This window comes from Lithobates pipiens, unplaced genomic scaffold (assembly GCF_037356315.1).
Source record: "Lithobates pipiens isolate NorthernLeopardFrog02 unplaced genomic scaffold, aLitPip1_a1.2 Scaffold_18, whole genome shotgun sequence".
Lineage (NCBI taxonomy): Eukaryota > Metazoa > Chordata > Amphibia > Anura > Ranidae > Lithobates > Lithobates pipiens.
In genome coordinates, this window is record NW_027507758.1 from 654614740 (window position 1) to 654637425 (window position 22686).

A 22686-nucleotide genomic window follows, 5' to 3' on the forward strand; every position below is an offset into this window, starting at 1 on the left:
GGAATCAAAATTAAGAAATAAAATGAGTCCCTAGGGGGCCTCATCCCAGTATATGAACCAGTGTATAACCAGATAATATATCGTAGGACTTTAATGATTTGCCTCTGGGAGTGTCCAATAGAAATACATGCAGAATAAATCAGTTTAAAGTTTTTTGTTTTTTTGTGATTGGTTTTGGATGTTAGGTAAGTGTATGTGTGCTGTGTGGGTGAGGACGGGTTCGGGGGATGGTGTGGCGTAGTTAGTGAGTGTGTTGGGCGTTTTTTTTTTCTCTCTTCCTCTTTAAACTTTCCATTCCTCCTCCTCATGTTGTGTAAATGAAGAGTAAAGTTGTTGTGTTCCCCAAAGTGTGTTCATGTATTTGTATTATTGTTTCTGTTAGTTTTTCATAGATGGACCAATATGTATCATCAATATGCCCACAGATGTTTATATGCCAGTCCTGAAGAAGTGACTACATTGTGAAACGCGTAGACTGAGTGAGACTCTGAATGATAAGTTCTCTGAAATCTCTTACGCGATTTAGTCTTTGTTCTAAACAGAAAGATTCTATTGAGGGGTGTCATTTGTAAAGATTTATAGAATAATAATAATAATAATTCAGAATAAAATAAAAGAAGGTTTGAACTGATTTATTCTCCATGTGCTGCTATTGGACCCCCCCTCAGGGGTGGGGCATATTTATATCAAATTAGGGCCCCCCACATCCCATTAGAGGTGCTCCATCATGTCAGAGGCCCCCCATCACGTCCCATTACATCAGAGGCTCCCTATAAACGGGGGGCCCTTCAACCTAAAGGCCTCCAGTACATGAGTCCCCCATTACATAACAGTCACCCCTATACATCAAAGGCCACTTATACCTGAATCCCCCCCATCACTTCAGAATCTCCCATCACAGCACACCCTCCTTACAGCCCCCTATCACAAAGCCCCCCAAAAACACACAGTCTCTCACCACAGAGCCCCCCCATCACAGGATCTTCCAATCTCACAGTCCCCCATCATAGAGCTCCCCAATGACACAGTTCCCCATCATAGGACCCCCCCCCCCAATCTCACAGCCCCCCAATCACAGAGCTCCCTCATCACACAGCCCACAATCTAATTGAATTGGGGGGAGGGGGGCGGGGGCAGGGGAGGAAAGAACTAGATCAATGATCTCCAAACTGCGGCCCGGGGGACAGATGCCCTTTGCTTGCCTTTATCCGGCCCTTGGGGCACTATTCCTCCCACTGACACCAATGACGGGGCACTATTCCTCCCACTGACACCAATGATGGGGCACTATTCCTCCCACTGACACCAATGATGGGGCACTATTCCTCCCACTGACACCAATGATGGGGCACTATTCCTCCCACTGACACCAATGATGGGGCACTATTCCTCCCACTGACACCAATGACGGGGCACTATTCCTCCCACTGACACCAATGATGGGGCACTATTCCTCCCACTGACACCAATGATGGGGCACTATTCCTCCCACTGACACCAATGATGGGGCACTATTCCTCCCACTGACACCAATGATGGGGCACTATTCCTCTCACTGACACCAATGATGGGGCACTATTCTTCCACTGACACCAATGATGGGGCACTATTCCTCCCACTGACACCAATGATGGGACACTATTCCTCCCACTGACACCAATGATGGGGCACTATTCCTCCCACTGACACCAATGATGGGGTACTATTCCTCCCACTGACACCAATGATGAGACACTATTCCTCCCACTGACACCAATGATGGGACACTATTCCTCCCACTGACACCAATGATGAGACACTATTCCTCCCACTGACACCAATGATGGGACACTATTCCTCCCACTGACACCAATGATGGGACACTATTCCTCCCACTGACACCAATGATGGGACACTATTCCTCCCACTGACACCAATGATGAGACACTATTCCTCCCACTGACACCAATGATGAGACACTATTCCTCCCACTGACACCAATGATGGGACACTATTCCTCCCACTGACACCAATGATGAGACACTATTCCTCCCACTGACACCAATGATGGGACACTATTCCTCCCACTGACACCAATGATGGGACACTATTCCTCCCACTGACACCAATGATGAGACACTATTCCTCCCACTGACACCAATGATGGGACACTATTCCTCCCACTGACACCAATGATGAGACACTATTCCTCCCACTGACACCAATGATGGGACACTATTCCTCCCACTGACACCAATGATGGGGCACTATTCCTCCCACTGACACCAATGATGGGGCACTATTCCTCCCACTGACACCAATGATGGGGCACTATTCCTCCCACTGACACCAATGATGGGGCACTATTCCCCCCCACTGACACCAATGATGGGGCACTATTCCTCTCACTGACACCAATGATGGGGCAGTATTCCTCCCACTGACACCAATGACGGGGCACTATTCCTCCCACTGACACCAATGACGGGGCACTATTCCTCCCACCGACACCAATGATGGGGCACTATTCCCCCCACTGACACCAATGATGGGGCACTATTCCCCCCACTGACACCAATGATGGGGCACTATTCCTCCCACTGACACCAATGACGGGGCACTATTCCTCCCACCGACACCAATGATGGGGCACTATTCCTCCCACCGACACCAATGACGGGGCACTATTCCTCCCACTGACACCAAAGACGGGGCACTATTCCTCCCACTGACACCAAAGACGGGGCACTATTCCTCCCACTGACACCAATGATGGGGCACTATTCCTCCCACTGACACCAATGATGGGGCACTATTCCTCCCACTGACACCAATGATGGGGCACTATTCCTCCCACTGACACCAATGATGGGGCACTATTCCTCCCACTGACACCAATGATGGGGCACTATTCCTCCCACTGACACCAATGATGGGGCACTATTCCCCCCACTGTCACCAATGATGGGGCACTATTCCTCCCACTGACACCAATGATGGGGCACTATTCCTCCCACTGACACCAATGATGGGGCACTATTCCCCCCACTGACACCAATGATGGGGCACTATTCCTCCCACTGACACCAATGATGGGGCACTATTCCTCCCACTGACACTGGTGAAATCAGAGGAGGTCATTCAGGAGAGGAGCCGCTACACCTGGGGAGGTCGGGGGTTGGCTGAGAAGTGGCACATTGTGCAATGATCAGATCACAGGAACGATCGATCAGCGGCTCTGACTGCTCTCCATGTGTGTTATCCGCCATCTTTATAGATGTAATAAATAAGGATGGGGGTGAATGATCCGTACCGTGGTGTCCACTGCGGTGACTGCATTGGTGGCGATGTGCTTCGGTGTCGGGTCGTCCTCAGAGACGATGACACATCCGTCCCCTCCCAGTGTCACCAGGACCAGGTGACACCCTCGCTGCAGCAATGCACGCCCGGCTCTTCCTGCCTCATCCCGGCTGTTCACCGAAATACCCGTCAGGATCTCCGCCTGGAGAATACACATAACACCGTGTCACCCAACCGGGGAGTGTGACCACCAAACTCTGTACAGTACAGGTAAAGGGAACCTGAATAAAGTAACCAATACTCACCGCTGCAGCACCTCCCCACCACTGATACCGCTGCAGCTCCTCCCGACCACTGATACTCACCGCTGCAGCACCTTCCCACCACTGATACTCACCGCTGCAGCACCTTCCCACCACTGATACTCACCGCTGCAGCACCTTCCCACCACTGATACTCACCGCTGCAGCACCTTCCCACCACTGATACTCACCGCTGCAGCACCTTCCCACCACTGATACTCACTGCTGCAGCACCTTCCCACCACTGATACTCACCTCTGCAGCACCTTCCCACCACTGATACTCACCGCTGCAGCACCTTCCCACCACTGATACTCACCGCTGCAGCACCTCTCCACCACTGATACTCACCTCTGCAGCTCCTCCCCACCACTGATCCTCACCGCTGCAGCACCTCCCCACCACTGATACTCACCGCTGCAGCACCTCTCCACCACTGATACTCACCGCTGCAGCACCTCTCCACCACTGATACTCACCGCTGCAGCACCTCCCCACCACTGATACTCACCGCTGCAGCACCTCCCCACCACTGATACTCAGCGCTGCAGCACCTCTCCACCACTGATACTCACCGCTACAGCACCTCCCCACCACTGATACTCACCGTTGCAGCACCTCCCCACCACTGATACTCAGCGCTGCAGCACCTCCCCACCACTGATACTCACCGCTGCAGCACCTTCCCACCACTGATACTCACCGATGCAGCACCTCTCCACCACTGATACTCACCTCTGCAGCACCTCCCCACCACTGATACTCACCACTGCAGCACCTCCCCACCACTGATACTCACCACTGCAGCACCTCCCCACCACTGATACTCACCGCTGCAGCACCTCCCCACCACTGATACTCACCGCTGCAGCACCTCCCCACCACTGATACTCACCGCTGCAGCACCTCCCCACCACTGATACTCAGCGCTGCAGCACCTCCCCACCACTGATACTCACCACTGCAGCACCTTCCCACCACTGATACTCACCGCTGCAGCACCTCTCCACCACTGATACTCACCGCTGCAGCACCTCCCCACCACTGATACTCACCGCTGCAGCACCTCCCCACCACTGATACTCACCGCTGCAGCACCTCCCCACCACTGATACCGCTGCAGCACCTCCCCACCACTGATACCGCTGCAGCACCTCCCCACCACTGATACTCACCGCTGCAGCACCTCCCTACCACTGATACTCACTGCTGCAGCACCTTCCCACCACTGATACTCACCGCTGCAGCTCCTCCCCACCACTGATACTCACCGCTGCAGCTCCTCCCCACCACTGATACTCACCGCTGCAGCACCTCCCCACCACTGATACTCACCGCTGCAGCACCTCCCCACCACTGATACTCACCGCTGCAGCACCTCCCCACCACTGAAGCACCTCCCCAACACTGATACTCACCGCTGCAGCTCCTCCCCACCACTGATACTTCCCGCGCTGCAGCTCCTCCCCACCACTGATACCGCTACAGCACCTCCCCACCACTGATACTCACCACTGCAGCAGCTCCCCAACACTGATACTCACCACTGCAGCACCTCTCCACCACGGATACTCACGCTGCAGCACCTCCCCACCACTGATACCGCTGCAGCACCTCCCCACCACTGATACCACTGCAGCACCTCCCCACCACCGATACTCACCGCTCCAGCACCTCCCCACCACTGATACTCACCGCTGCAGTACCTCCCCACCACCGATACTCATCGCTGCAGCACCTCCCCACCACCGATACTCACCGCTGCAGCACCTCCCTGCCACCGATACTCACTGCTGCAGCACCTCCCCACCACTGATACTCACCGCTGCAGCTCCTCCCCACCACTGATACTCACCACACCACTGATACCGCTGCAGCACCTCCCCACCACTGATACTCACCGCTGCAGCACCTCCCCACCACTGATACTCACCACTTCAGCACCTCCCCACCACTGATACTGACCGCTGCAGCTCCTCCCCACCACTGATACTCACCGCTGCAGCTCCTCCCCACCACTGATACTCACCGCTGCAGCTCCTCCCCACCACTGATACTGACCGCTGCAGCTCCTCCCCACCACTGATACTCACCGCTGCAGCTCCTCCCCACCACTGATACTCACCGCTGCAGCTCCTCCCCACCACTGATACTCAAAGCTGCAGCTCCTCCCCACCACTGATACCGCTGCAGCACCTCCCCACCACTGATACTCACCACTGCAGCTCCTCCCCATCACTGATACCACTGCAGCAGCTCCCCAACACTGATACTCACCACTGCAGCACCTCTCCACCACTGATACTCACGCTGCAGCACCTCCCCACCACTGATACCGCTGCAGCACGTCCCCACCACTGATACTCACCACTGCAGCTCCTCCCCACCACTGATACTCAACGCTGCAGCACCTTCCTACCACTGATACTCACCACTGCAGCAGCTCCCCACCACTGATACTCACCGCTGCAGCACCTCCCCATCACTGATACTCATCGATGCAGCACCTTCCCACCACTGATACTAACAGCTGCAGCTCCTCCCCACCACTGATGCTCACCACTGCAGCACCTCCCCATCACTGATACTCACCGCTGCAGCACCTTCCCACCACTGATACTCACCGCTGCAGCACCTCCCCACTACTGATACTCACCACTGCAGCACCTCCCCATCACTGATACTCACCGCTGCAGCACCTTCCAACCACTGATACTCACAGCTGCAGCTCCTCCCCACCACTGATACCGCTGCAGCACCTCCCCACCACTGATACTAACCACTGCAGCACCTCCCTACCACTGATACTCACCGCTGCAGCACCTCTCCACCACTGATACTGCTGCAGCACCTCCCCACCACCAATACTCACCGCTGCAGCACCTCCCCACCACTGATACTCACCGCTGCAGCACCTCCCCACCACTGATACTCACCGCTGCAGCACCTCCCCACCACTGATACTCACCGCTGCAGCACCTCCCCACCACTGATACTCCCCGCTGCAGCTCCTCCCCACCACTGATACTCACCACTGCAGCTCCTCCCCACCACTGATACTCACCGCTGCAGCTCCTCCCCACCACTGATACTCACCGCTGCAGCTCCTCCCCACCACTGATACTCCCCACTGCAGCTCCTCCCCACCACTGATACTCACCACTGCAGCTCCTCCCCACCACTGATACTCACCGCTGCAGCTCCTCCCCACCACTGATACTCACCGCTGCAGCTCCTCCCCACCACTGATACTCAAAGCTGCAGCTCCTCCCCATCACTGATACCACTGCAGCAGCTCCCCAACACTGATACTCACCACTGCAGCACCTCTCCACCACTGATACTCACCGCTGCAGCACCTCCCCACCACTGATACCGCTGCAGCACGTCCCCACCACTGATACTCACCGCTGCAGCACCTCTCCACCACTGATACCCCTGCAGCACCTCCCTCCCACTCCTTTAGCGTCCTTTAGAGTATGTGAGCTCCTACGAGGAAGCAGGGCTCGGGCTAATAACCAGGACTGACCATTGTCACCTGGTGAAGAGAAGGAAGGATTTAGCCCCCTGTAAGCTCTGACACCATCCAACACAGAGATTACACAGGGCTTCTTCTTCTTCCTCTTCATTGGATGACAGTGTTCACATCCGGTGGGAGAGGCTGTACATAGCTTTCTGAAAGCATCACAGCGCCCTGCCTCTGTACTCCTCAGTCCCGATGCAAGCAATGGGTGGGCTCTAGGGAGGAGTTATGTAAATTTAAATATGCCTTGATGAGTGGGTGTCAGTCTGGAGGAGTGGGTGTTCCCAGGCAGGCTGTATTTGCATAAGTAACGCCCACGTGTGGTGCTGAGCCTCCTTGTACAGGACCAGCAATCCATGCGGTGGGCGCTGGGTGCAGGTTGAAGGAGATATCTGATATAGGATCGGCGGTCTCACCTCGCTCTCATTACAGCAGAAGATGTCCGCATGGGTGAAGAATTCCCCGTCCAGGACAGCTATGGCCGGTGCCGGGTTGAAAATTGTCTTCACTAGAAAAAACCAGAAGAAACGATGGTAAGGAAACAGAGAGCAACCCTTCCCAGTCTGCGAGGCTTGTCACTGTCCTCTCTATGGGACAGGAAATCAGGGAATATTTCCCCAACGGGGACACACACAGCATTTAAAAAAAACCTTCCCCCTCCATCCAACACGGAAAAAAAGTAATAAAGTTTTGTCTGGAGTTCCATTTTAATTGAATAATAGTATGTGCAGTGCTGCCCCCCGGAGGAGCCGCTAGGAAATTCTCTGTTCTGGTGGTGGTTAGAGCATAATTGAGCACACAGAAGGTAGATTCAAAGACAGTCCACTAGACGGTATAATCACTATTCCAAGGAAACATAGAATATAATATAGTTTTGTACCACTAGCCAATACATCAGCAATAAACATTAATTGCAATGTGAATAAAAATGATATACACTATATTGTCAAAAGTATTGGGACACCAGCCTTTACACAAATCCCCAAACTGTTCCCACAAAGTTGGGAGCATGAAATTGTCCAAAATGTCTTGGTATGCTGACACATTAAGAGTTCCCTTCACTGGATCTAAGGGGCCAACCCCTGAGAAACAACTCCCCCACACCATAATCCCCCCTTCCCCCCCCCCCCCCCCCCACACCAACCCCAAACTCGCTCATCCATGTCTTTATGGACCTTGCTTTGTGCACTGGTCCATATCATTTGGTGGAGGGGGGATTATGGTGTGGGGGTTGCCTTTCAGGGGTTGGCCCCTTAGTTCCAGTGAAGGGAACTCTTAAGGAGTCAGCATACCAAGACATTTTGGACAATTTCATGCGCCCAACTTTGTGGGAACAGTTTGGGGGACGGCCCCTTCCTGTTCCAAATGGACTGCCCACCAGTGCACAAAGCAAGGTCCATAAAGACATGGATGAGCCAGTTTGGGGTGGAGGAACTTGACTGGCCTGCACAGAGTCCTGACCCTAACCCAATAGAACACCTTTGGGATGAATGAGGGTGGAAGCTCCAAGGCCAGGCCTTCTCATCCAACGTCAGTGCCTGACCTCACAAATGCTCTTCTGGAAGAATGGTCAAACATTCCCATAGACACCCTCCTAAACCTTGTGGGCGGCCTTCCCAGAAGAGTTGAAGCTGTTATAGCGGCAAAGGGTGGAGCCAACTCAATATTGAACCCTCCGGACTAAGACTGGGATGTCATTAAAGCGCATGTCTGTGTAAAGGTAGGCGTCCCAATACTTTTGACAATATAGTGTAACTAGTCCAGAGTGCATTGTAGGAGGATGGTTAGGATATGGTGCAAGGTCCTCTGAGAAGTATCTCTTAGCATAAGCAATAAGTAAAGGTCTCTGTGTTTCAGTTGTGAAGGGGCAGTCTTTAGGCCCCCATTCACACCTGAACGTAGAGTTTTCAGGCAGAAAATAGAGCGATTTTACTGCATTTTTACAGCGACTTTTCAGCGTTTTTTTACCGTGTTTTGCCGCGATTTTGTGCAGGGCAAAAGGTCGCCAATGTAAAAAGAAGAAAAACGTCCAAATCTGCCCGATTTGAGCGACAAAAAAGGGTCCAGAACTTGTTTGAGCTTCAGGCGTTATGGAGCGACGATGTGAACCGTCTCCATTGAGAATAATAGATTTTTTTCCCCTCCAGCGTTTTGTAGCTTCAGGCTTCAAGCTACAAAACTCTCAGGTGTGAATGGGGCCTTAGTCCTAATTCTTCAGCCAGCTAGCATTGGGGCCCAGTTGTACGGTTGGTGCACATGAGAATAGTCCCAGTCAAGCCTGCAGGCAGCAATAAAGCTACTGGCTGGCTGCATGGTCTGTCCATCCAGTCACACACAACTATCAGTCCACTCCCTGCTCTGCACCCAGCTGACTCTGGCTTTTAGCACATCTGGACTCAGAACTATGGATCCCCCTCATGCCGCCATTGCGCAGCAGTGATGGTTCAAACCGGACAGCGATGTGCATTTTCCGGGCTCCCTCATGGCAAGAGGACGCTGTGTTCTGTACAGCCTGAGGAAACGCAGCTCTTGCCCCTTCCTCCTTCTGCAGGGTCTGGGGGGGACTTGTAATGACTTCCAGTGGGCGTGTCAGGTCACCTCGAGGCGAGGTGACAGATGCACACCGTAGGGATCAGGAGTGCACCGCAAGGTTGTGGACCCTACGGCTGACTGCTGCGGACGGGAGACAGATCCCACTGGGGATAGAGCATAAGATTCCCTGGGGCGCGGAGTCTAAGAGCCAGCAGGTGTTCACCAGCGCCTCTAGTAGTGAGGATGAACTTGGCTGCAACTGGCTCCAGGTTGCGACCCCCAGGGTCCCCAGCTCACACCCACAGTAGGAAACAGGAGGATAGGGATAGTGAGGGACAAAGCCAAGGTCGGGCCACAAGCAGACAGGAATAGCAGGGACACGCCAAAAGGTCAGGATCACAGGCAAACAGGGATAGTCAAGGACACGCCAAAGTCGGTAACGGAACAACAGAAGAGCACACGGCAGGTAACAGGAAGCTAAACACACAAAGGTTGATCAGCGGGGTTGGCCTGCAGTGCACAGGTTAATATAGGGCTCCCTGATAGGAGCTAGGGTGGAGCCATGCCAGAGGATGGATTACAAAAGCAGACAGGTGAGGGTCGGCTGGTCTCTAGATGAACACATGGAAACAGGTAAGCAGACAAACTATTGCATAACCATGACAGGGTGGTGTTCCCAAGGGAACTACGTGTCTCAAAGTCCCCCTCCGGCCTTTCCCGATTGGTCCCTCTGCCGTTTGATTAGAGCTGAAATCAAATTAATGAAAAGGGGCGGGCCGGGGACAGTCAGGCTAGGGAAGAGAGGGTGTGATGATGCTGGATGTCCTCCAGCCAGGAAATGACTTCTAGCGGCTTCTAATGCACATTGATGTGACGCTCGCAGTGTGCCGGGGAATTAGAGGAAGCCGTTCCAGTCCAGGAGGGGAGCCGGGACACCGGAATGGATTGGGGAGGTCGGGTTTGTTCTGCTATGGATCTCCTCCTGTCAGATATATTCAGAGCAGCTGGGGGGCAATCTTGAGCCAACTATGAGTTTCCTTCTCTAAAAACAATATATATATATATACACAGTATATACCGTATATGTGAGTTCTTATAATATCCATGGTGAGGAAAGGCTCCTTATCTGGATCAGTCATGGGGCCCCTCTGTGGCTCCTTATAACTGCTCTGCAGATTTCGGGGGCCCCACAGCTGGGGATAATCAGCCCCTGTGAGGACGTCTTTTCTTCTCCGTTTTTTTTTTATAATACATTCAGAATGCGCCCTCCTGGCACGCTCTGATGGCGGGCAGCAGATCAAACGCCTGGCGCGTTTCATGGATCTCTTTATAGAGGGATCTGCAGGTCTACAGCCGGTGGGTCATTAACTCCCCGGCCCCCCATCCCCCCCCCCCCCACCCCGGTGCTGGTACCTGACCCAATTATGCTTACAGATCCTCCAACAAAAACACAAATCAGCCTCCAAAACGCAATGTGTGTTGCAACAGCAGGATGTTAAAGCAGAACTCCGGCATCATGGGTTTTCTTCTGGAATCTCTGTGATTTTGGGGTATTTCTCCCACATCTGTGCAGTAATGGGGTGTGAGACTTCCTGTAATAAGGACCACCCACTGCTGCTCTCTCTTCTCATGCAGGGGGGACAGGTCTTGTCTCCTCCCCCTCCTGTAGTGGGTGGAGCCTGTTTAGCCCTTCCCACAGCTCTGCTCTCTCTCCTTGTGCAGGGAGACTGGTGTTGTCTCCTCCCCCTCCTGTAGTGGGTGGAGCCTATTGGGCCCCTCCCACAGCTCTGCTCTCTCTTCTTGTGCAGGATGACAGGTCTTGTCTCCTCCCCCTCCTGTAGTGGGTGGAGCCTGCCAGGCCCCTCCCACAGCTCTGCTCTCTCTCCTTGTGCAGAGGGACTGGTTTTGTCTCCGCCCACTCCTGTATTTTTCTGTAGTGGGTGGAGCCTGCTGGCCCCTCCCACAGCTCTACTCTCTCTCCTTGTGCAGGGAGCCTGGTTTTGTCTCCGCCCACTCCTGTCGTTTTCTGTAGTGGGTGGAGCCTGCTGGCCCCTCCCATAGCTCTGCTCTCTCTTCTTGTGCAGGGTGACTGGTCCTGTCTTCTCCCCCTCCTATAGTGGGTGGAGCCTATTGGGCCCTTCCCACAGCTCTGCGCTCTCCCTGTGCAGGGTGACTGGTCTCGTCTCCACCCCCTCTTGTAGTATATTGTAGTGGGTGGAGCCTGCTGGGCCCTTCCCACAGCTCTGCTCTCTCTCCTAGGGCAGAGGGGCTAGTCTTGTCCCCGCCCACTCCTGTAGTTTTCTGTAGTGGGTGGAGCCTGCTGGGCGCCTCCCACAGATCTGCTCCATCTTCTTGTGCAGGATGACTGGTCTGTAGTGGGTGGAGCCTATTGGGCCCTTCCCATGGCTCTGCTCTCTCCCTGTGCAGGGTGACTGGTCTCGTCTACACCCCCTCTTGTCGTTTATTGTAGTGGGTGGAGCCTGCTGGGCCCCTCCCACAGCTCTTCTTCTCTAGGGTGACTGGTCTTGTCTCCATCCCCTCCTGTTTTTTTTGTAGTGGGTGGAGCCTAATGGGCCCCTCTCACAGTTCTGTTCCCTCCCATGTGCAGGGTGACTGGTCCTGTCTCCTCCCCTTCCTGTAGTGGGTGGAGCCTATTTGGCCCTTGCCACAGCTCTACTCTCTCCCTGTGGAGGGTGGTCTAGTCTCCGCCCGCTCCTGTAGTTTTCTGTAGTGGGTGGATCCTATTGGGCCCTTCCCACAGCTCTCTCTCCCTCTCTTTGTCCAGGTTGACTGGTCTTGTCTCCCCCCCCCACCTGTCGTTTATTGTAGTGGGCGGAGGCTGTTGGGCTCCTCCCACAGCTCTTCTCTCTGCACAGGCATTGCACAGCACAGCGATGATGTCACTAGACATTTTGCAAGGTAATATCTGGGTTTGCAAAGGCAATCAACCAAGTGTTTATCCTTTCTGGCTGTCCAGGAATATATCTGAATAAAGTTTTTGGGCCCAGAATCCAGCTCTAAAGACTGATTTTTAGAAAGGTTAAAACGATGGCGGTACAACAAATATATTCTTCCAGCATTTAATCCCAATTGTAATGTCGGAATGAAAATGTGTGTGTGCAATGAGGCTCTGCCCACATGGGGGATCAGTCACCTCGTGCCTCAGGGAGGACATATTGGCCATCAGAGTGTGAGAATGCCTCCTGAGGAGCGCTGCCGGAAAATGGCCTCACCGCAACACATTACATCGGACCTCACAACTGGCTACAAATGACTGCAGACATCCTCCGGAATCTGAAAGCCTTCCCAGTAGAGAGGAGCCAGCTCCATAAAGACATGGCGTGACCAGTTTGGTGTGGAGGAACTCGAGTGTCCCGCACAGAGCCCTGACCTCAACCCTACTGAACACCTTTGGGACGAACTGGAACATCCTCTGCAAGCCAGAGCTTTATTTTTATTGGTGCCCAATGTGAGGCACAACATACAAGCCAGGTGTTCTCATCCAACATCAGTACCTGACCTCAACCCTACTGAACACCTTTGGGAGGAACTGGAACATCCTCTTTTAGTTAGGGGGTATCAGAGTAAAGGGGGCGCCATACAAATGCCCCTCCCCCACACTTTTCACATATTTATTTGTATCATTTATCATTTTCCTTCCACTTCACAATTATGTGACACTTTGTGTTGGTCTATCAGATAAAATCCCAATAAAATACATTTACGGTTTTGGTTGTAACATGAGAAAATATGGAAAACTTCAAGGGGTGTGAATACTTTTTGAAGGCACTGTAGTTGTGATGGTCAGTTGTCAGTAGCCTGGTGTTAAAGAGGAAGTAAAGGCACTTAAAAAAAAAAAATGCAACCTGCAAGGCAAAGGAATAATGAGCTAGTATGCATAGCATACTAGCTCATTATGAATAACTTACCTGAGAACGAAGCCCCCCGAAGCGGTCCTCCTCCTTTGACTTCACCGATGCCATGGATCCCGGAGTGACTTCTGGGTCTCGCTTCTCTGGAGCCGCGATGACGTCACTCCCGCGCATGCGCACGAGAACCGACACGAGCGGCATATCACCGCGATCTGCGGCCTGCTCAGTCCGTAGACAGCGGTGCCTGTCTTTTTGTAAATATCTCCTAAACCGTGTAGGTTTAGGAGATATTTCTTGGACCTACAGGTAAGTCTTAATCTAGATCAGTGATGGTGAACCTCGGCACCCCAGATGTTTTGGAACTACATTTCCCATGATGCTCAAGCACTCTGCAGTGTAGTGGAGCATCATGGGAAATGTAGTTCCAAAACATCTGGGGTGCCGAGGTTCACCATCACTGATCTAGGCTCACCTGTAGGTCAAAGTGGTATGTAAGGGGCTTGCTCTTTTTTTTAACGTAGAAGTTGGACAACTTACCTTCACTATTGTGCGCCATTTTTAAAGCTTCCAAGGACACTTGCGGATTTATCTCCAGCTGGCACACCATCACCTTGGCACCACAAATAGCTTTAGAGGCCTTGGCCAAGTCTGCGGAATCCAGAAGTAGGTTGGCCCCAGCCACGATCACAATGGCGTTCTGACCTGTGGAGGAAACAGTGGCTATTGTATTATACGATCGTTTCTAGTGTAGAATCCTTTGTAGATACATTATTTCTTGTTCTTTATGGTTTGATGTTTTACATTAAATTACACATAGAAATGAAGTGTAGTAGAGGTGCCCAATACCGCGATTTCCAGCTTCTAGAGCAGGGATCCTCAAACTACGGCCCTCCAGCTGTTGGGAAACTACACATCCCATGAGGCATTGTAAAACTCTGACATTCACAGACATGACTGGGGCATGATGGGAATTGTAGTTCCTGAACAACTGGAGGGCCGTAGTTTGAAGACCCCCTGATCTAGAGGGATCCTACAGGTCCGGAATATACAAAGTTGCTCCAAGCTGGAACAATGTAACAATGAAAATGTATCCATATCTGGAATCCTTGTTTATTGATGGGTGTCACATCAGAGGTGTGACTTCTATCTGGATTCGTTTTTTGGTGCCATAATACCCTTAGCCCTTGTACACACGGTCGGAGATTCCGACGGAATGTTTCCTATCGGACCGTTTTGTCGGATATTCCGACTGTCTGTGGTCTCCATCGGACTGTTTCCGTCGGAATATCCGGCGGACCAAGTTTTCCAACTTGCCGGTAAAATTTTCTGACAAAATGCTCCGATCGGACATACTCCGATCATGTGTAGCCTACTCCGACGGACAAAGTGCCACGCATGCTCAGATCAAATTCCTAGACCAAAGCTATTGGCTACTAGCCTGAACGTAGTCCCGTCGTAACGAAATAACGTCATCACGTTATGTACGATCGGATTTTCCGACAACTGAGTCCGACCGTGTGTATGCAACATCACTTCCGGACCTCTTCCGGAATTAATCCGACGGATTTGGTAGTCGGAATCTCCGACCGTGTGTACAAGGGCTTAGAGGTTCCATATACAGGATCTCACCTTTGTTTTCTTTGGTGCTTTAAACTAGACACGTGCACTGACAAAAAATGTGTTTGTTTTCATTTCATTTGTTTGGTTTTTTTTGCTTTTTTTGGAAATTCGAACATTTTGAAAAGTTCAGAATTTCAAATTTTCTGATTTCCAAATTTTTTAATTTCTGAGTTTCGAATCTCTGGATTTACGAATTTTCAGATTTCTAATTTTCGGATTTCTGAATATTAGAATTTTTGGATTTCCAAATTTCGAATTCCAAATTTTCGGAAATTCAAAAATTAGAAAATCTGAAAAAAATAAAGCAAATCAATAAAATTCGAAATAGTAACTATTAAATTATTTGTATTTTTTTCTTTGAAATTTCGCTGTTCGGCATTCGTTATTTCAGATAATTCTTAGCTTCGGATAAATTTGTACTCGTTGCGTTCACTAACAGCCAAATTTGAAAGGAAATTCCAATAACTATAATTTTATATTTATTATTAGTTATTATTTCAGATTTTCGAATTTTCACATTTTTATTCTTATACTTGGATTTTCAAATCTTAGAATATTAAAATTTAAGAAATTTCGAATATTCGAATTTCCGAAATTTCTAATGTCCGAATTTCGAATGTCCAAATTTCCGAAATTTCTAATTTTTGGAAATACGTAATTTTGGAAATTCATACATTTGAATATTCGGAAATCTGAAATTTCGGAAATTCATAATATCGGAAAACCGTAAAATCGGATTTTCAGATTTCCGAATTTTGAATTTCCGAATTTTGAATTTTCGTATTTCCAAATTTCTGAATTTTAGAATTTCTGAAAATTCTAAAATCTGAAAAAAAAAGAAAGAAAATCAGTAAAATCCAAAATAACTACCGTATTTTCCGGCGTATAAGACGACCTTTTGCATGTAAAAAAATTGGCCAAAAAGCAGGGGTCATCTTATACGCCGGGTCAGCCCCTCGGATGCCGGCTGGGTGTTCGGTAATACTGTATGTAGCTTCGGCTACATACAGTATATACCGCTGAGCCAATCCTGGTGAGGGATGTATTCAAATGAATACAAAGCCTGCTCGGATTGGAGTAACGACCTCTGCCAATCCGAGCAGGCTACTCTGTAGCCTGCTCTGATTGGCTTGGAGAGTCAGAGCGGCGCGGGCTGATGATGTTACAGCCTCTGCCAATCCAAGCAGGCTTTGTATTCATTAATAGAATACATCGCTCGCCGTGATTGGCTCCAGCAAATGCAGGAAGAAGGAAGAAATATGAAGACTCGGAAGCCTCGAAAGCCGGGTCGTCTTATACGGTAAGTACAGTTTTAAAAGCGTTTTTGTCCTGTAGGTTTAGGGGGTCGTTTTATATGCCGGGTCGCCTTATACACCGGCAAATACGGTAACTATTAAATTATAGGTATTGAAATTTCCTTTCAAATTTGGCTGTTCGGCATTCGTTATTTCAGATAATTCGTAACTTCGGATAAATTCGTACTCGTTCACTAACAGCCAAATTTGAAAAGAAATTCCAATAACTATAACTTTATATTTATTTATTAGTTAGTTATTATTTCAGATTTTAGGGTTTTCGAATTTTCAGATTTTTATTCTTATTCTTGGATTTTCAAATTTCCAAATTTTAGAATTTGAACATTTGTGAAATTTAGAATTTTCGATTTTCCAGAAATTTGGACATTAGAAATTTCGGAAATTCTAAATTTCATAAATTTTCAAATTCTAAAATTTGGAAATTTGAAAACCCAAGAATAAGAATAAAAATCAGTAATTTCAGAAATTTGGAAATCTGTCATTTCGGAAATTTGAAATTCGAAAATTGATAAATTTGGAAATTCTGAGATTTCGGAAACTAAACGAATTGCACATGTCTACTTTAAACTCATGACATAGTCAAGCCCAATAGGGATCACTCAGATGAGCCTTATGATGGCCATCAATGTAACAATACAAAGATGATCTTTTTGATGAAAGATTAGTATCTTCTGCAGCTCGATCAATAATTAATTCAAATAAATCAATAAAATAAATATTTGGACCTCATAGAAAACCAATCACATTTCTCTGTATCAATCAATATTTCGATCACGTATCATTATATGTACGGTCAGTGACTCTCCATCCACCCGCTTCTTATGGAGAACGAATGATCACCTTCTGCGTTGACGATAATGGAGGCCGCTCCGGTGGCGGCTGCCGCTGTCTGAGCCACGAAATCTGCGATGGGAAAGGTATGTTAGTACGGAAGCCGGTTTCTTTCTCTCGTCATGCATTTTGACGAATAGAACGACTTTAATTGCAGGAATATTAAAACGCGTGTCTGAGGTCGATCCAGAAATACTGAACGCACCACATCAAACCAACGGGACAGAGCCAAGAAAAAATGAAAGTATTTCATTTTTTTTTTTTTTTAATAGAGAACAGATGTGCTGAATGGATATAGAGGTGGTTTTCTGTAATGTCTGCACTCCTTCATACATAGGAGATAATATCACTAACATCTGCCATGTCCCCAGCTGCTGGGCAAAGGATTAAAGAGGAACTCCAGCCTACAATATATTGCTGGGCTAGCACTGGGCTTAGCGACTTCTGTCTAGAACCTTCTATGTATGACCATAGTCCATGCAGTGATCCTTTAATATGGAACTGAAAATGTATACAGCGGTTTACCTATTGTACATTCACCTCAGTCCCTGGCCCCAAGGAGCTTACAATCTAAGGTCCTATCTCACATACATACCAGGGCCAATTTAGACAGAAGCCAAGTAAATTACCAGCATGTCTTTGGCGTTTGGAAAAAACTTGGGTAACTGAAGGGAAACTCATGCCAGCACGCTGAGAACATGCAAACTCCGTGCAGGTAGTGTTGCGGTTGAGATTTAAACTGATGACCTCAGTGCTGCAAAGCAGAAGAAGGAATATATGAATCCCTTGGGCCGTGTATGTACATGAAACCCTTCGGCCGTGTATGGACATGAAACCCTTGGGCCGTGTATGGACATGAAACCCTTGGGCCGTGTATGGACATGAAACCCTTGGGCCGTGTATGGACATGAAACCCTTGGGCCGTGTATGGACATGAAACCCTAGGGCCATGTATGGACATGAAACCCTTGGGCCGTGTATGGACATGAAACCCTTGGGCCGTGTATGGACATGAAACCCTTGGGCCGTGTATGGACATGAAACCCTTGGGCAGTGTATGGACATGAAACCCTTGCGCCATGTATGGACATGAAATTCTTGGGTGGTGTGTGGACATGAAACCCTTGGGCGGTGTATGGACATGAAATTCTTGAGCGGTGTATGGACATGAAACCCTTGGGCCGTGTATGGACATGAAACCCTTGCGCCATGTATGGACATTAAATTCTTGGGCGGTGTGTGGACATGAAACCCTTGGGCGGTGTATGGACATTAAACCCTTGGGCGGTGTATGGCCATGAAACCCTTGGGCGGTCTGTGGACATGAAACCCTTGGGCGGTTTATGGGCATGAAACCTTTGGGCGGTGTATGGACATGAAACCCTTGGACGCTGTATGGACACGAAACCCTTGGGCAGTGGATGGACATGAAACCCTTGGACGCTGTATGGACACGAAACCCTTGGGCAGTGGATGGACATGAATCCCTTGGGCGGTGTATGGACATGAAACCCTTGGGCCATGTATGGACATGAAACCCTTGGGCCATGTATGGACATGAAACCCTTGGTCCATGTATGGACATGAAACCCTTGGGCCGTGTATGGACATGAAATTCTTGGGCCGTGTATGGACATGAAATTCTTGGGCCGTGTATGGACATGAAACCCTTGGGTGGTGTGTGGACACTAAACCCTTGGGTGGTGTGTGGACACTAAACCCTTGGGCGCTGTATGGACACAAAACCCTTGTGCAGTGCATGGACATGAAACCCTTGGGCGGTGTGCAGACATGAAACCCTTGGGCGGTGTATGGACATGAAACCCTTGGGCAGTGTATGGACTTGAAACCCTTGGGCGGTGTGTGGACATGAAACCTTTGGGCGGTGTATGGACATGAAACCCTTGGCCGGTGTATGGACATGAAACGCTTGGCCGGTGTATGGACATTAAACCCTTGGGCGGTGTATGGCCATGAAACCCTTGGGCGGTCTGTGGACATGAAACCCTTGGGCGGTTTATGGGCATGAAACCTTTGGGCGGTGTATGGACATGAAACCCTTGGGCGGTGTGTGGACATGAAACCTTTGGGCGGTGTATGGACATGAAACCCTTGGGCGGTGTGTGGACATGAAACCCTTGGGCGGTGTATGGACATTAAACCCTTGGGCGGTGTATGGCCATGAAACCCTTGGGCGGTCTGTGGACATGAAACCCTTGGGCGGTTTATGGGCATGAAACCTTTGGGCGGTGTATGGACATGAAACCCTTGGACGCTGTATGGACACGAAACCCTTGGGCAGTGGATGGACATGAAACCCTTGGACGCTGTATGGACACGAAACCCTTGGGCAGTGGATGGACATGAATCCCTTGGGCGGTGTATGGACATGAAACCCTTGGGCCATGTATGGACATGAAACCCTTGGGCCATGTATGGACATGAAACCCTTGGTCCATGTATGGACATGAAACCCTTGGGCCGTGTATGGACATGAAATTCTTGGGCCGTGTATGGACATGAAATTCTTGGGCCGTGTATGGACATGAAACCCTTGGGTGGTGTGTGGACACTAAACCCTTGGGTGGTGTGTGGACACTAAACCCTTGGGCGCTGTATGGACACAAAACCCTTGTGCAGTGCATGGACATGAAACCCTTGGGCGGTGTGCAGACATGAAACCCTTGGGCGGTGTATGGACATGAAACCCTTGGGCAGTGTATGGACTTGAAACCCTTGGGCGGTGTGTGGACATGAAACCTTTGGGCGGTGTATGGACATGAAACCCTTGGCCGGTGTATGGACATGAAACCCTTGGCCGGTGTATGGACATGAAACCTTTGGGTGGTGCATGGACATGAAACCCTTGGGCGGTGTATGGACATGAAACCTTTGGGCGGTGTATGGCCATGAAACCCTTGGGCGGTGTATGGACATGAAACCCTTGGGTGGTGTATGGACATGAAACCCTTGGAGCGGTGTATGGACATGAAACCCTTGGGCGGTGCATGGACATGAAACCCTTGGGCGGTGTATGGACATGAAACCCTTGGGCAGTGTATGGACATGAAATCCTTGGCCGTGTATGGACATGAAACCCTTGGGTGGTGTATGGACATGAAACCCTTGGGTGGAGTGTGGACATGAAAGCCTTGGGTGGTGTATGGACATGAAACCCTTGGGTGGTGTATGGACATGAAACCCTTGGGTGCTGTATGGACATGAAACCTTTGGGCGGTGTATGGACATGAAACCCTTGGGCGGTGTATGGACATGAAAGCCTTGGGTGGTGTATGGACATGAAACCCTTGGGCGGTGTGTGGACATGAAACCCTTGGACGGTGTGTGGACATGAAACCCTTGGGTGGTGCATGGACATGAAACCCTTGGGTGGTGTATGGACATGAAAGCCTTGCTCACCATATAGACATGAATGGGATATTTAACAGACCACAAGGGACCAAATATGAAAAGTTCAATATAAAGGTTTGCACGCACTTCAAAAGTCATTCCTCTACAAGTTTCTTTCCTTACCTGTACACACATCATTGTTTCTGAAGTTTTCGATGTAATTGATGCCAAAAGAATCTTCTCCAACCTGCACAAAAAATAGAGAGAGCGCAAATAAACCCGGAATCAGTGGACCGGCATAGCAAACCTTCTGTATGTAGTCCTCTCAAGCGGCTGGTCAGTGGCGTAACTAGAACCTTCAGGGCCCCGATGCAAGAAACCATGAAGGGCCCCCCTGAACCCCAGCCAGGGCCCTTCCCTCCGAGTCCGGCGGTGGAACTCCAGGGCGTGGTCACAGGTATGACCGTTGTGAGCCCTGTAGTTCCACCACTGGTATCAGTAGTTTTTATTTTATTTATTTTTTTTACATTTTTAGGTGCCCCATTGGGGGACTGTCCCTAGGCAGGATGGGATCCCCGTCCCCAGAAGAGATGAGGTCCTTTTCTCCAGGGCAGATGAAGTTACTGCCCCCAGGTGAGAAGGGGCCCCTGTCCCCAGGGGAGGTGGGGGTCCCTATCCCCACATGAGAAGGGGTCCCTGTCCCCAGGGGGGAGATGGAAGGGGGTAAGTAATGGTGTGTGGGGGATGGGGTCCTCTCACTCACCATGACCAAGCTGTAGGTCGCGCACTCATCCATGTTGGCCTGGGCTCCATCCAGTGTGCTGGACAGGCGATCAGCATATCTCCCAGAAAGACCTTTCATCATCTGTGTATGACGGGGGAGGAGGGGAGCTGGCAGACAAGCCTGCAGTGTCCTCCGGGGGGCTCTCATAGGGCTGCACTGCATCTGTGTGCTTAAAGTTTGTTTACCCAGGAGAAGTATGCAGTGCAGTGTGGGCCAGACTCGGGGAGGGGGCGGGACTCTGGCTGGGGAGAACAGACATCGGACTGAGCGGCAATGCATGGAGCAGGAGAGGGGTACTCTGAGGAGCCGGTCAAGGACACAGGTCATGCGGGGAATGCACAACTAAAGAGCAGCCAGTGCGATAGTCGAGCAATGGAGCTCTGCTAGTCACCCTCCACCTCCAGCCACCCGTGTGCATGGTGCACTGGTACCCCTAGCTGCCTATGCTGCTGCCGGCCATATGTAGAGGGGGCTGCATGGGCCCCCTGCATCACAGGGCCCAGTTGCGGTCGCGACTGCTGCACCCCCTATAGTTACGCCCCTGCGGCTGGTGCTTGGTGCAGATAGGTGCCTTTCACACGGGGTGGACTCAGCTTTCACAATGGGGGATCCGTTGCAGATCCCCCGCTGAGTGGAGCGGAGTGGAGTGGAGTGGATGACAGGTCCGTGTCTGCTCCATTTATGCAGAGTGGACACGGACACGGCCCGCTCTGCTCTATGGGCCGCCGGATGTAAAGGAACCAGCTGTCCGTTTACACTCGACTGCCCTCTGATCCGAATCGCACAGACAGAGGGGAACGTATATCGCTCGGTGTGTTTTCAGCTGATCCGATTGGAGGTAGGCGGGGGTGAATGGATACCATTCGAAGACACCAATTGAAGGTTAGAAGCTGATTGGTTAATATGTGCAGCTGCACCAGATTCCGTGTGTCGCAGTTTTGGTAAATCTGCCCCATAGGCTAATGTTGAGGGGTATTTAGAGGCCAAAATAAACGTTTAATGCCTTTAAAAATCGCTGTTTTTGACGCTCAGTCTGTACGAGGCTTTATAATTACACAGCCGGTCTATTTTTCTTTACTTTTTTGTTGGATTTATCACGGATGATTTAATGGGCACTCCGCATGTTTTAAATATAGATTCATTCATTGGGAGGCTTTTTGTGTTGCTGAATTGTTCCAGCAGAGAGAATGGAGCGGCTCAACATAAAAATAACCGTTCCCGATTGCTCTAATAATAGCCGGCAAGGTGCTGGATATAGACCTGTTTATGCGGAGAC

At 50.3% G+C, this 22686-nt stretch overlaps 1 protein-coding gene across 1 annotated transcript in view; it reads right to left on the reverse strand.

Moving 5' to 3' along the window:
• Positions 1–3235: 3235 nt before the first annotated feature.
• The window catches only part of RBKS (ribokinase), a 45411-nt gene continuing 25960 nt past the window's right edge, over positions 3236–22686 (reverse strand). Inside the window, exons 4-8 of the mRNA XM_077489426.1 lie at positions 20810–20873; positions 17285–17347; positions 14046–14210; positions 7521–7612; positions 3236–3481 (exon numbers count right to left, since the gene is read on the reverse strand). Of these exons, the coding sequence (XP_077345552.1) occupies positions 3251–3481; positions 7521–7612; positions 14046–14210; positions 17285–17347; positions 20810–20873 (615 nt within the window). The 3' untranslated portion in view covers positions 3236–3250. The remainder of the gene's footprint in view (positions 3482–7520; positions 7613–14045; positions 14211–17284; positions 17348–20809; positions 20874–22686) is intronic.